This window comes from Lutra lutra, chromosome 17 (assembly GCF_902655055.1).
Source record: "Lutra lutra chromosome 17, mLutLut1.2, whole genome shotgun sequence".
Taxonomy (NCBI): domain Eukaryota; kingdom Metazoa; phylum Chordata; class Mammalia; order Carnivora; family Mustelidae; genus Lutra; species Lutra lutra.
Window position 1 is genome coordinate 56,769,653 of NC_062294.1, and position 14,504 is coordinate 56,784,156.

At 49.9% G+C, this 14,504-nt stretch overlaps 1 protein-coding gene across 3 annotated transcripts; it reads left to right on the forward strand.

Moving 5' to 3' along the window:
- Positions 1-439: 439 nt before the first annotated feature.
- On the forward strand, positions 440-5,609 carry TSEN34 (tRNA splicing endonuclease subunit 34). Of its 3 annotated transcripts, none has more exons than XM_047710385.1 (5): positions 440-589; positions 1,206-1,452; positions 1,682-1,925; positions 2,077-2,334; positions 5,110-5,609. In XM_047710385.1, the coding sequence occupies exons 2-5, from the start codon at positions 1,210-1,212 to the stop codon at positions 5,295-5,297; spliced, it is 933 nt and encodes a 310-aa protein (XP_047566341.1). In that variant the 5' UTR covers positions 440-589; positions 1,206-1,209; the 3' UTR covers positions 5,298-5,609. The 3 variants fall into 3 exon arrangements, with proteins under 3 accessions (XP_047566341.1, XP_047566343.1, XP_047566342.1); XM_047710387.1 differs by having other exon boundaries at positions 1,706-1,925; XM_047710386.1 differs by having other exon boundaries at positions 442-532.
- Positions 5,610-14,504: the final 8,895 nt, after the last annotated feature.

The following is a 14,504-nucleotide window of genomic DNA, read 5'->3' on the forward strand; positions in this document are numbered from 1 at the left end:
GAGGCGGGGCCACGAGTTTCGGTCCCTGTTCGGATGTAGGCGGGGCCAAGAGCTTCGGCCGGAAGTGGGCGGAGTCACAGGCCCCGTTTGACTCAGATTAAGAGATAGGCGGAGTCCGGGGTGGAGGGTAAGAAGGAGGCGGGGCCACAGGCTTAAGCAACACGAAGGGAGGCGTGATCTGGATCGTTCCAAGGGGGCGGGATTAACAGCAGTCCAGCCTGAGGGGGCGGGACCCCAGCTGACGTGTACGCTACTAGGGCGGGACCAAGGTATTTAGCCTCACTTTTTCTAGAGGCGGAGCCCAAGCGGCTGGGGGAGGTTCGCTTCGCGAGGGCGGGACCAAGGTGTGCCACTCCACGGGAAGGCGGGGCTACGGCGCCACTGGGGGCGGATCCCAGACTTCCCGCTTCGCTGAGGTGGCGGCGTGACGAAATTGACGCAGGGGGTCGGGATGGGGAGGGGTGGAGGAAGCGGCGCGTGGCGCGCTACGTAGGGGGTGGCTCCGCCGGGAGTGAGAGCTGGTGTTTACGAGGTGACTGGTTCTGTCGGAGGACGGTGCGGCATTCTGAGGGGAACGCTCGCGAAGGGGGTGAGCCCGCCCGAGCGGGGAACGGACAGCGGGTGTTCAGTGGGAGGAGCCTCCGGCTGCGGGGTTCGCTCAGTGGGGCGGATACTCCCCTACCGGGAGCGCTGGCGGCCGGAGGAGGCGGGGACTGGCTGCGCGGTTGACGGGAGCCGAGGGCGCCCGAACCCCGAGCCATCGGCCTTCGGGAGGGGGCGGGGCTGCGAGTTCGGCCGAGCCGAGAGGTCCGGGCGGGGCGGGGCTTCCACGGTGGGCGTCTGACTCCGCGTGAGGAGGTTCTGAGGCCACGCCTCGGTGGTTTGGAAAGGGGAGGGGCCCAGTTCCGAGACACTCGAGGGGGCGTGGCCCCGCACTAAGGGAGGCTTCTCTCCGAGCGGAGAAGGCGTGATGGCCGGAACGCTGACCTCAGGGTCCGGGGGGCCCAGCGGCGCCCTAGCGACTCGGCGCCCAGGGGGCGGGGCCCGGCCTGGAGAATCGGCAGGTGGCGAACGTGGCCCGGGCGAGGCTCCACCCTCCAGGCTTAGGGGCGGGGCCTCGCTGAGACCCTCCACCCCCACCCCACCCCACCCCAGGCGGCGGGAGCGCTGTGTCGGTGACCGCTGTGCTCCCCTGGCTTCCGCAGGAGGATGCTGGTGGTGGAGGTCGCGAACGGCCGCTCCCTGGTATGGGGGGCCGAGGCGGTGCAGGCACTGCGGGAGCGTCTGGGAGTGGGGGGCCGCACGGTGGGCGCCCTGCCCCGCGGGCCCCGCCAGAACTCGCGCCTGGGCCTCCCGCTGCTGCTGATGCCCGAAGAGGCGCGGCTTCTGGCCGAGATCGGCGCCGTGACCCTGGTCAGCGCCCCGCGCCCGGATCCGCGCCAACACAGCCTGGTAAGGGGCGGGCCAGGGACGCGAACGCCCTGGACCTGCGGAAGTAGACTCGGGGTCCCTGCGGTGGGAGGGCTTCTGGGCGCCCTGGATTCTGGAATAGTGTGCATTCAGGACACTAGGATCCCCGGGTTCGGGCTTTGGGGTTGGGAGGAGTCAGGGAGTCGGGGTTCCTGGCTTCCTAAGGCGGGGCAGACTTGGATCCTGGCATTCCCGCCGGCTTACTTCTCAGGCTCTGGCATCCTTCAAACGCCAGCAAGAGCAGGGCTTCCAGGAGCAAAGCGCCCTGGCAGCTGAGGCCCGCGAGACTCGTCGTCAGGAGCTCCTAGAGAAGATTGCGGAGGGCCAGGCTGCGAAGAAGCAGAAGCTGGAACAGGAGTCAGGGGTCAGCGAGAGCCAGGGGGCCGGTGCGAACCCGGCTGCCGCGGAGAGTGAGCCCAGCGCTAGCCAGGCTCCTGCGGAGCCCGAGGAAGCAGGTGAGGGTGGGAGTGGAGTCCAGGGGCCAGCGGAAGGGGGTGGGAGATCTTTGGGGAATCTTGGGCGGGAATCTCGGACCTGGGTCTCTTTGGGGGATGGGAAAACCCTGTCCTTGGATTCACCACTCTCTCCTGCATTCACCGTCCCCAGGTTCCTCTTCTCCCCAGCCAGGGCCTTCAAATGAGGTGGCGCCCTTGCCCAGGTCCGCCCTGCTGGTCCAGCTGGCCACTGCTAGGCCTCGGCCCATCAAGGCGAGGCCCCTGGATTGGCGTGTCCAGTCCAAAGACTGGCCTCATGCTGGCCGTCCTGCCCATGAGCTCCGCTACAGCATCTACAGAGACCTGTGGGAGCGAGGCTTCTTCCTCAGTGCTGCTGGCAAGTTCGGGGGTGACTTCCTGGTCTATCCTGGTGAGTTTTGTTGGGACCTCCTATTGCTGCCCCTTTTTTGACAAGCCCCCGACTCTCTGCATTTTTCTTTTTTGTCTTTTCTCAGCCTCTGAAACCCATAGAAGGACAGGAACACTTGGGAACCCAAGCCCATTTGGAGGGCGATTTAGCAAATCTGATTAAGCACTTTCTTTGACCCAGAGGTTTCACTTAGAGACACCTAGCTATGTGCACAGAACATACAGGAAATCGTCGTTGCGGGATTCTTTACAGTAGTGAAATATTAGCGAGCAGCCAGAGTGATTGTTAATAGGTTAGTGGTTACCTATTGGTGTTAGTTGTCAAAGATTAATGTAGGTCCACGTACATTTATGAAAAAATGACCAAAGGGGGAAGGAAAAAAAAAAGAATCACATGTCGAAAACAGGTATGGTAAAAAGTGAATTGTGTTTTATGTTGTCATGGAGTTATATACACATTATTTAAATAGCCTTAAAAATCATGGCTTGCGGGGCCCCTGGCGGGCTCAGTTGGGGGGAGTATGCTACTCTTGATCTCAGGGTTGTAGGTTCAAGCCCCACGCTGGTTGTAGAGATTACTTAAAACTATATGGCTCGAGTGAAAGAACATGAGAAGAACTTAAAATGGATAACTGACTAGAAAGCAAATAGCAAATGGAAAAGGGCCTGAAAGGACGTACTTCAGCCCAAATACAGCGGTTACCTCTGGGAGGGAGTTTGCATCAGGTGTAGGTAAAGGAGATTTTCAGTGTACCAGGTAATTTTTGAATTTGTAGTATGAGTGTCTTTACTGTCTAACTAAAAGGTTAAAAAAGTAAGTCTACAGGAAATCGCCTTTTTTGTTCCTCCTGAGAACACAGGCGGATAGAAGCACCAGGTAAGTAGTCAGATCTTAGCTGTTGGCTGGAGACCAAAGGATGAGCCACAGGCCTTCGTGTCTTCTCAGACCAAGCACTCAACTGAGGGACTGACTCAGGAGCTGAGAGCAGTTCACCGCCCCGTGCTCTGCAGATGACCACATGGTCATACCTTGCTACTGTTTTTCTGTATGTGAAAGACTATTTTGGTTTTGAAAGTGGACGTTGGACTCACGAAACATATGGATACTAATATCTAGTTCTTTTCTAAGCTTTCAGGTCAATTTACAAATCTTTTTTTCCAATCTAGCAGATTTTAAGGGGACTGTTAGTCCGCATTTGATCCCACTCGTGAAAGGAGTTACATAATTTTCAATGTTATAAGCTGCATTAAAATTTTTTTTTTTGAAGATTTTATTTGTTTATTAGATAGAGAGCACAAGCAGGGGGAGTGGCAGGCAGAGGGAAAGGGAGAAGCAGGCTCCCCACTGAGCAGGGAGCCCAATATGGGACTCGATCCCAGGACCCTGAGATCATGACCTGAGCCAAAGGCAGATGCTTAGCGGACTGAGCCACCCAGACACCCTTGCATTTTAAATTTTAATATGTTTATTTTCCTTTTTAAGTTGTATGGTGTCCTCGTTATGGAACTTGTCAAAAACTCAGATCTAACAAGTTGTAAATGGGGCGAGTTTTAAGTTTGTGTGTTCTAATTCTGTCAGTAGGCTTACTAAAACATTCCAGTTAAAACAAGGTTAAATCCACCAGTAACTCAATCACACATCTGAAACTGAACTGCACGGCTGACCTGTTAGTTCTAATGGGTCAATATTTCTAAAACAATACATACTCAGTAAATGTGATGTACGCAGGATCCTTGCCCCCTGAAGATGAAAATATTCAAGGACTGAGGCTCTCGCCTGTCTCCGACAGTAAAGGTGTCCAAACTTAAAAGGCACTAAACCTCCTGGAACAGTTCCAGGAACTTCTCACGTATTCTGATGCTTCCTCCTGAGCGGGCAGAGCTGTCCCAGCGATGCCCGGCTCCTGGCTCCTGGCTGGACACCCAGCGGACGGTCCTCTCAGATGGGACGCCTCACCGCCCTGCCCTTGTCGATGTTCACTCCTGGCACTTACCAACCTCTGACGGGGGCCTGACTCCGGCTCCTGCTCTGCTTGGACGGATTTACCTAATCGGGGGGGCAGACCGCCACCCAGGTTTTAAAGGGAAAGCTACTGGGAGGCAGCCCCGGCCGTTTGTTCCATATGGCCTGTGGCTCAGGCGGCGCCAGTGGCAGAGGCGAGCCCTTGTAATGTGGCCGACAAACCTGCAGGTATTTACTGTCGGGCCCTTGTCTGGAACATCTTCATCGCTCATCTGTTCATTACTCCATCACATTGTGAATTCTTCCTGTGGTCGGTTAGAGTCACCTCTCCTTGGACCTGACATCCTGTGCACTCCTCGTGGCTTTGACGGACTCCGTGGTCCTGGTGCTTCTGTCACGACAATGATCTATTCAGTTGACTGTTTTGTCTCGTTTTTTTTAAACGCGATCGCGCTGTATGTGTATGACGGCTTGCCCCACGTGTATCCTGGACCTCCCCACCCGGATACATTCTAGTCATTTTAGCAGCTGGTCTTGTGGCAAGACCATGAACTTAGCAAGTCCGTGGTTTGGTTGTCTCCCTTTCTTAGCGGTTGTAAATGGTAATAGGGTGAACATCTTCATAGGCATATCTTAGTACTGTTATCCTTATAAGTAAAAAATTCCAAGAGGTGGAATTGCTGGGTCCAAGAATAGCTATTTTGAAATATTCACAGTGATTACTAAGCTGATTCCTGTCTCCTACCTGTGCACGTTCCGGTGTCTTCCAGCGCCCTGCCACTGGGACTTTCTGTGTGTCTGTCTTTCACCCAGGTGACCCACTTCGTTTCCACGCCCACTACATTGCTCAGTGCTGGGCTCCGGGGGACCCCATTCCACTGCAGGACCTGGTTTCTGCTGGCCGCCTGGGAACCAGCGTCAGAAAGACGCTGCTGCTCTGTTCTCCTCAGCCCGATGGTAAGGTGGTCTACACGTCCCTGCAGTGGGCCAGCCTGCAGTGAGTGACTCCAGAGACCCGTGGGGATGTGGCTGCATCTGTGGACAGAGCCTTTCCAGATGGTCCCAAGCTCATCTCTGCATAGGGGAGGCTGTGAACCCTCCTGCCTCTCTCTACAGTTAGGTTTTGACTCCAGATCTAGAAACACTACATCCTTCTTATTTCCCTCCCTGTTTCAAAGCACTTACTGGTTGTGATGTTTTGTAGTTCCTGTTGCCACAGTGTGAGCTTCTTGAGGGTAAAGACGGGGTTTGTTTCATCTCTGGTTTCTACAGGGCTCATGTCTCAAGAGGGCTCAGTAAACGTGTTGAATAAACGTGGAGTCTGTGATTTGAATCCGGGTGACAGTCCTGGGAAGTGTGGGTGTTTGCATTTGCTAATATGGATGAGGGAAAGGCCCGGAGGAGGTCAGGCCTCTAGGAGGTAGCCCGCTGGGCTGGGAGTTAAAACCTGGTCTTTCTGAGTCCAAGGTCTGCGCTCTCCCCGCCACACTAAACTTCCTTTTGAGAAGATCTTCACGAAGTGTTTCAGGTGCACACAAAGGCATAAATCAAAGTAACACGTGAAGAGAAGAAGGACATGAGTGTTGCACTTTCTGGACAGGTTCGGGTTGGGGAGGGGAAGGTCAGGAAGGACTCGTGGGGCTGGCGGAACGCGGGTGGGGTTCTTTTTCTTGGCCTGGGTGGTGTTTATTCAGGTGTGTAGAATTCTATTTTATACCATACATTTATGATCCGGGTCTTTTTTTTCTACATATATTCTATTAAAAGCTGAAACACGTATGAATAAAGTACACATTGTGAGATGGTTTCTATAGCTGCCTTTCTGCTTAAGAAACTACTTGAACGTTATCAGCACCCACTTCCAGTATTTAAGTGTCTATTTTTAAAATGTGTACTTTCATCCCATGGATTTCGTTACTGAAACACTGTCACATGGTCATGATTCTGGGGCTGAAAGCATCTCTGTCTAGTTTCCCAATTTCTGTGGCACCTGTTCCTTCTTTCTTTCCTACCCTTTTCAGTAAACAGATTTGTTCGAACCTCAATTTCCTGTAAGCTTAGATTAATTTAAAACAGGACACCAACCCCTGCCCAGTTAACACTGTTCTTTGGGCCTCTTTGGTAACTGGCTTGTAAATATGTTGCCCAGGCTCTCTCTTCTTTGCAACAGAGTTCTTAACTGACTCAGTACTCAGTATCTCTGTCTTGAGTCTTCCCTTAAAAAATTCCTCATTACAAAACTTGTGGATGGGGGGTTCCTGGGTGGCTCAGTCGGTTAAGTGTCTGCCTTTGGCTCAGGTCATGGTCTTGGAGTCCTGGGATGAAGCCCCACATCGGGCTCCCTGCTCAGCAGAGAGTAGGTGTCTCCCTCTCACTCTCCCTCTCTTGCTCTCTCTCAAAAAATAAAATCTTTAAAAAGAAAAGAAAACAAAAAAAAGTTGTGGGTGCCTGGCAGGCTCAGTCAGTGGAGCATGTGACTCTTGATCTCAGTGTCATAAGTTTGAATCCCATGTTGGGTCTAGAGCTTACTTTAAAAAACAAACAAACAAACAAACAAAAACCTCAAAAGGACATCCACACGCACACAAAAAAAAGGGCACCTGGGTGGCTCAGTCGGTTAAGCATCTGCCTTCAGCTCAGGTCATGATCCCAGGGTCCTGGGAGCCCAGCATCCGAGCAGGGATCCTGCTTCTCCCTCTCCCTTTGCCCCTTCCCCTGCTCATGAGCTCTCACCCTCTCTCTCCTTCTCAAATAAAATCTTTATTAAAAAAAAAATACAGATACAGACTTTACACTCTTTACAAAAATTAACTCAAAATGCATCATAGGTCTCAGTATAAAATGCAGGGCTATTCAACTCATGGGGGATAATAGAAAACCTAGCAGACCATGGGTGTGGCAGTGACACTTCAGACACACCACCAAAGGTGGGGCCAATGAGAGAATTGATAAGCTGGACTTCATTAAAATGAAACACAGAACATATTGCAAAAGACAACTGATAAAGGACTGCTGTCCAAAAAATATAAATCATTCTTAAAACTCAACAACAGGAAACAGCCCGACCGGGGGCACTTGAATGGCTCAGCCGGTTAAGCACCCAACTTTTTAAATTTTTTTATTTTTTGTAAGTAGGCTCCATGCATGGAGCCCAATACAGGGCTGAACTCACAACCCTGAGATCAAGACCTGAGCTGAGATCAAGAGTGAGAAGCCCAACTGTCTCAGGCACCCAGGCGCCCCCTAAGCATCTGATTCTTGATCTCAGCTCACCTCTTGATCTCAAGGTCATGAGTTCAAGCCCCACATTGGCCTCCATGCTCAGCATGGAGCCTACTTAAGAACAAAACAAGAACCTAACCCCCCAACCCCCAGAATAGGCCTACAACCTTAACAGACACCTCACGGAAGGAGTTCTACTGACGGCACATGAGCGCATGAAAAGTTGCTCCATATCCTGTGCCATCTGAGACATGCAAAGGGAAGCAACAATGAGATACAACTATATACCTATCAGAGTGGCCAAAATCCAGAACGCTGACACCACCAAATGCCGGGGAGCTGTGGAGCAACAGGGGCCCTCGTTCTTTGCTGGTGGGAACACAGAATGATACAGCTACTTAGGAAGACAGTCTGGAGATTTTTTTTTTTTTTGTAGTTTTGTCCAATTTATTTATTTTTTAAAAGATTTTATTTATTTTTTTGACAGAGATCACAAGCAGGCAGAGAGGCAGGCAGAGAGAGAGGGGGAAGCAGGCTCCCCGCCTAGCTGAGAGCCCGATGCGGGGCTTGATCCCAGGATCCTGGGATCATGACCTGAGCAGAAGGCAGAGGCTTTAACCCACTGAGCCACCCAGGCGCCCCAGTCTGGGCGCAGGTTCTGGCCATGATGAGCGGTGCTGTTGTAAACATCCATGCGCAGGATTTTGTGGGGTCCCACATATTCAGTTCCTTTAGATCAATACCAAGGAACGTCCTTACTGGAGACAGTCGCACCAACTGCACAGCTGAGAGTATATTCTGTTTTATAAGAAATCTCCAGACTGGGGCGCCTGGGTGGCTCAGTGGGTTAAAGCCTCTGCCTTCAGCTCAGGTCATGATCCCAGGATCCTGGGATCAAGCCCCGCATCGGGCTCTCAGCTAGGCGGGGAGCCTGCTTCCCCCTCTCTCTCTGCCTGCCTCTCTGCCTGCTTGTGATCTCTGTCAAAAAAATAAATAAAATCTTTTAAAAAATAAATAAATTGGACAAAACTACAAAAAAAAAAAAAATCTCCAGACTGTCTTCCTAAGTAGCTGTATCATTCTGTGTTCCCACCAGCAAAGAACGAGGGCCCCTGTTGCTCCACAGCTCCCCAGCATTTGGTGGTGTCAGCGTTCTGGATTTTGGCCACTCTGATAGGTATATAGTTGTATCTCATTGTGGCTTGACATGTCCGTCGTAGATGGTGGACTAAGCCAGCTGGCCCGTCCAGACACCGGAATATCAAGCCACGAGAAGACATGGAGGAACCTCAAACGGACATTACGACGCGAAAGCAGACCATCTGAAAAGGCTGCATGCTGTATGATTCCAACTGTAGGACGTTCTAGAAAAGGCACAACTGGAGACAGTAAAACGATGAATGATTGCTGGAGGTTGGGGGGGGGGTGGGACGAACAGGAGGGGCACAGATTTGGAGGCCAGTGAAGCGACTCTGTGTGAGACCGTAGTGGTGGATATGGGCCACTGGACAACTGTCCGAACCCACAGCGTGCACATCACCACGAGGGGCCGCTACGCAAGCTGTGCACTCTGCTGATGACCACTGATGGAGGCTCATCAGCGGTGACAAATGCAGCCTCTGGTGGGGGATGTCGATAGTGGGGAGACCGGGCATGAGTGGGGTTTGGGTGCAAGGGAAATCTCTGTGTCTTCCTCTCAATTTTGCCATGAATCTAAATTTGTCTAAAAAACCCCTATGGGGGCGCCTGCATGGCTCAGTGGGTTAAAGACTCTGCTTTCGGCTCAGGTCATGATCTCAGGGTCCTGGGATTGAGCCCCGCATCGGGCTCTCTGCTCAGTGGGGAGCCTGCTTCCCCCGCTCTCTCTGCCTACTTGTGATCTCTGTCAAATAAATAGATAAAAATCTAAAAAAAAAAAAAAAACAAAAAACCAAAAAACCAAAAACTCCTATATGTGCCACCTTCCGAACGCTGCAGACCTATATCTGACCACTCCACTTTCATGGCCAACATGTGGGCAGAAGCAACATTATTCACAGGGAGGATTGCGGTAGCTTCCGGGCTCCTCACCTCCTCGGATTCCATCGTTGCCCCCGTATCCTCTGTTTTCAACAGAATGACTGGCGTCATGTCCCAATGACCCATCATGTGGGTCAGACAATGTCCCTCTTCTTCAGAACTCTTCAGCAGTTTCCCATCTCAAAGTAAAAGCAAAGGGCCCATGTTGTCTGTTCCCTGTCCCCATCTGCCTCTCTTATCCATGCTTATGCTGCCCCTATCGCTCTACCTGGAAGGCTCTTCCCCTAGTGGCCGCATGGACTCGTCCCCCACTGCCCGCTGGTTTCCTGCAATGTCACCTCCTCAGGCCTTCCGTGGTAACCCTACCTTAAAATTTAACAGCCTTCCTGGATGCCCCTTCTCTCTTGGTTTATTTGCCTTACCGTTTATCACTAGTGTGATTTATAATGAGAAATTTGCATTGGGCCTTCATCCCCATTCCTGGCTCAGACCTCCTAACAGGCTTGCAATTTCCTAAGAGCAATAAAGGAGTCGATATTCCTAAAAAAGCCCTTTCAACCACACCTGGGTTTATATTAATGAGATGACCCCCAGGGAGGGGAGAGGAGCTGAAGGTTGGGTCACTCATGAATTGCCAGCGATGTAATTGTGGATGTAATAAAGCCACCATACAAACCCCCAAGAATGGGATTTGAGAGCTTCTGGGTGGATGCGTATGTGGAGATGGGGGAGAGTGGCCCCCTTGGAGAGGACATGGAAGCTCTGTGCCCTCTCCGCACGCCTAGCTCGAGGCAGCTCTCCCATCTGCTGTTCCTGAGTTACATTCTCCCGTAATAAACCAGTGATCAGGGAGGTAAAATGTTCCTCCGAGTTCTTTGAGCTGCTCTAGCAAATTAATGACTTGGAGGAGGGGTTTGTGAGAAACTTCAGTCTGGAGATGATGCATATAGTTAGTTTTTCGTATATTCAACAATTTAGTGACTATCGACTACAGCTGAACCTGACGCAGATCAGTAGAACAGGTGAGGCCCTGCCCTCCTATAACTTTTTCATCTACAAACAATAATCTACAAACAAGAGAACAGGAATGAACTGAGTAGCTGGGAAGACCTCGCAGTACCTGGTGACAGTAATAGGATAACGTGGGCACGACTCCATTTCACAGAGGAGGACGCGGGCGCAGAGAATGGTGGAGAAACTTGTCCAAGGGATTTGGGTGAGCAAGCGGCTACAGGTTTCAACCCAGGAATCTGGCTAGAGTGGGGCTGCCTCCGAGGAGGGGACGCTGCCCACTATGAGCACAGAGCACCGAGCAGCGCTGAAGAGGGCAGCTATGGGGCCAGGCTGTCCCAGCTCCAACCTTGGCCTGACCTCCTTTGTTAAGAGGCTGCATGGGCAAACGGATGGTGGCCACACCAGCTACGAAGATAGGATTCTGATCCACAGCCTGTAGCAACATGCCCAGGAGGCCATCCTGCCACCTCTAGTAGCAGGGTGGGAAGCCACACGATACCCTTGTAACAATCGGTCCAAACTGGCCAGGACTTGACTGATAGCAGACGGCTTCCCTAATTTTTGTCCCTGGCTCTAATTTAAGACCAGCAAGAGAAAGCCAAGTATGCTCCCCTAACCAATAACGCAGGACAACACCTTCTAGGGAGGCTGTCTCCACTGCCCGGGGCACATCGGCTCTGGTCAAGGCTCGAGGGCAACTTTCCAAGGTTTCCACTGTAGGCTTGCCCCCTCCTCCGCCCATCTGTGAGCTCCTGCCTAATAGCCTCCTTTCAAAAAAAAAAAAAAATTCTATTTATTTATTTATTTTTAAAGATTGTAATTTATTTTAGCAAGAGAGACAGATACAGACACAGCACAAATGGGAGGAGGGAGAGGGACAAACGGACTCCCCCTGAGCACAGAACCCCATGACGGGCTCCGTTCCGTGATACGGAGGATCATGACCTGAGCTGAAATCAACAGTTGGCCACTTACCCAACTGAGTCACACAGGTGCCCCGTCACGTCCGTTCTCGCTTATTCCCACATTGTGTAATCTGGGGCAAGCTCTGTAGCCACTTTTTGGGGCCTCAGTCTCTGCCTCTGCAAAACAGGCCTGATCGTAGTGTTAGTGGACATGAGCATGTGTGCAACTGGAACCATCCACGATGAGCTGGGTGTGGTCCTGTCCACTCAGTCCTGTTTGCAGCCCACTGCTGAGTAGGTGGTGGGGCTGGGCCCCCGAGCAGGTTCAGAGGACAAAGACGGAGTTACGTGCACACACCTACATACCTACCCCGTCACAACGATGCCTTTCTTCGGTGGTCATCAACAGCTTTGCGGCCTGGGTCCTGTCTGGGCAGGGTGGTATTCTGGAGTAGTCTTACCCCACCACCACACCAGTGGAACTCTGAAAATTACCAGTGAGCACATATTTTGGTAATGAACTGGATAATACATGTTTTGTGGACAGAGATCTGACTAGGTGTGAAGATGTACACAGACTCCCGGATAGTAGCTACTCCCTAGCCTAAATGATCAGGGGACTGGAAGGAGCATCATCAAGTGGGAGGAGACAGGGTTGTCCAGAATGGAGGCATGTGTATGCATCAATGATAGGAGTGAGTGCAAAGCACTGGGATCTCTGAATCAGATAGACATGTCCCCAAGATGGGCTCCTGGGTGGCTCAGTCGGATAGGCATCTGCCTTTTGCTCAGGTCATGATCCCGGGGCCCTGGGATTGAGTCTGCTTCTTCCTCTCCCTCTGCCACTCCCCCTGCTCATTTTCTGTTTCTCTCTCAAATAAATAAATAAAAATCTTAAAAAAAAAAAAAAGAGAGAAAGAAATGTTCCTAAGAGAATTCCCTCTAGACTTAGTCCTTAATGACCCAGGGGACTGGGTGGCTCACTGGGTAGGTGTTAGCTGGCCTCTGTTCTTCCCTGTCCTGGTGTTTATGCAGTGGCCTATGGAGGAAGTGGCACACATGGAGGGTGGTCGGGGGTCTTGTAACGCAGACTGAATTTCAAGAGTGACCCAACTACAGGCTCTTCTCAATGTCTACTGCTTCAGCAGTGGAGACCAGCACTGAGTCCTCAGTGTTTCTTTACTTGTTCATTGTAATTTATATATTTTCTTTGAGAACTGTCTCTTCAAATTGTTTTGCTCGTCTGGAAGGGTTTTAGTATTATTTGCAAAAGTCCTTATTTATTCCACAAATAATCCTTTATCAGACACACACACACACACACACACACACACACACACACTTCTCTTAGTCTTGGCTTGTTTTTTTCCATTACCTAATGCTATCTTTTGAAGAGAAACATTTTTAACTTTTTAAAGTCAATGAACCTTTCTGTTGTTGTGCTTTTTGTACCTTGCTAGGAAATCTTTGTCTAATCCACAGTTGTGAAGATCTTTAAAAGTGTTTTTTTAAAGATGCCTTATGGTTTTGACTTTTGCTATTAGGTCTATGATCCATTTCATGTGAATTACTGTGTATGGTGATGGTGTGAGGTAAAGGTCAAGGTTCATTTTTTTTTTCCAAATAGATTTCTAGTTGTTCCAGCAAGATTATCTTTTCCTCAAGCAAGTACTTCTGTCCCATTAAAAGTCAATCAATCATGTATGTGTGGGTTTACCTCTGGCATCTCTATTGTATATTTTTTCCACCTACCTATCCCTATGCAAATACTACACCGTCCATGAGATTTGTTCCTTCCATAGAAAGTCTTGGAGTAAGAAGATGTCCAGGTTTATTCCTTTTCAGAACTGTTGTGCTATTATTGTTCTTTTTGTATTTCCACATACGCATTAGTGTCAACTTTTCGACTGCTAAAACAGCTAGTTGGGCTTTTCAAAATTTTATTTATTTATTTATTTAAGTAATCTCTACACCCAGCGTGGGGCTGAAATTCATGATACTGAGATCAAGGCTCACACACTCTTCTGATTTGAGTTAGTCAGGCGCCCCAGCTAGTTGGGATTTTGATTTGCCTTGCTTACCAGTTTAGAGAGACTTGATTTCTTGACAATATTGAATATCTTTTTCTTTTTCAAAGTTTTAATTTTGATTCCAGTTAGCATACAGTGTAATATTAGTTTCAGGTGTACAATATAGTGATTCAACACCTTCATACATCAACCAAGGGTCATCACAAGAGCAGTCCTTAATCCCCACCACCAGTTTAAGCCGCCCTGCTATCCACCTCCCCTCTGGTAACCATCAGTTCTCAATAGTTAAGAGTCTGTTTCTTGGTTTGTCTCCCTCTTTTTATTCCTTTGCTCCTTTGTTTTGTTCCTTACATTCCACATATCAGTGAAGTCATATGGTGCTTGTCGTTCTCTGACTGACTCATTTCGTTTAGCGTTATACTCTAGCTCCATCTTGCTGCAAATGGTAAGATTTCATTCTTCTTAATGACAATGTTGAGTCTTTTTTTTTTTTCTTTTCTTTTTAAAGATTTTATTTATTTGACAGAGAGAGATCACAAGTGGGCAGAGAGGCAAGCAGAGAGAGAGAGAGAGGAGGAAGCAGGCTCCCTGCAGGGCAGAGAGCCCGATGTGGGACTCAATCCCAGGACCCTGAGATAATGACCTGAGTTGAAGGCAGAGGCTTAACCACTGAGCCACCCAGGTGCCCCCAATGTTGAGTCTTTTTAAATGTTTGTTTATTTATTTGTATTTTAAGTAGGCTCCGTGCTGCCCAGCATAGGGCTTGAACTCGCAACCCTGAGATCAAGAGTCGCATGCTCCACCGACTGAGCCAGCCAGCCACTTCCAATGTTGAGTCTTTCAAGCAATGAATGCGGTATTTTTTTTAGTTCTTTAATTTCTCCTAGCTAAGTATTATAGTTTTTAGTCTTCAGATCTTATACATCTATACTTAGCTCTACTTGTGTATAGTTTTTGGAGCTATTAAAATAGTATTTTAGTTTTGCTTTCCAATTGTTCCTCGTTAATTTACAAAATA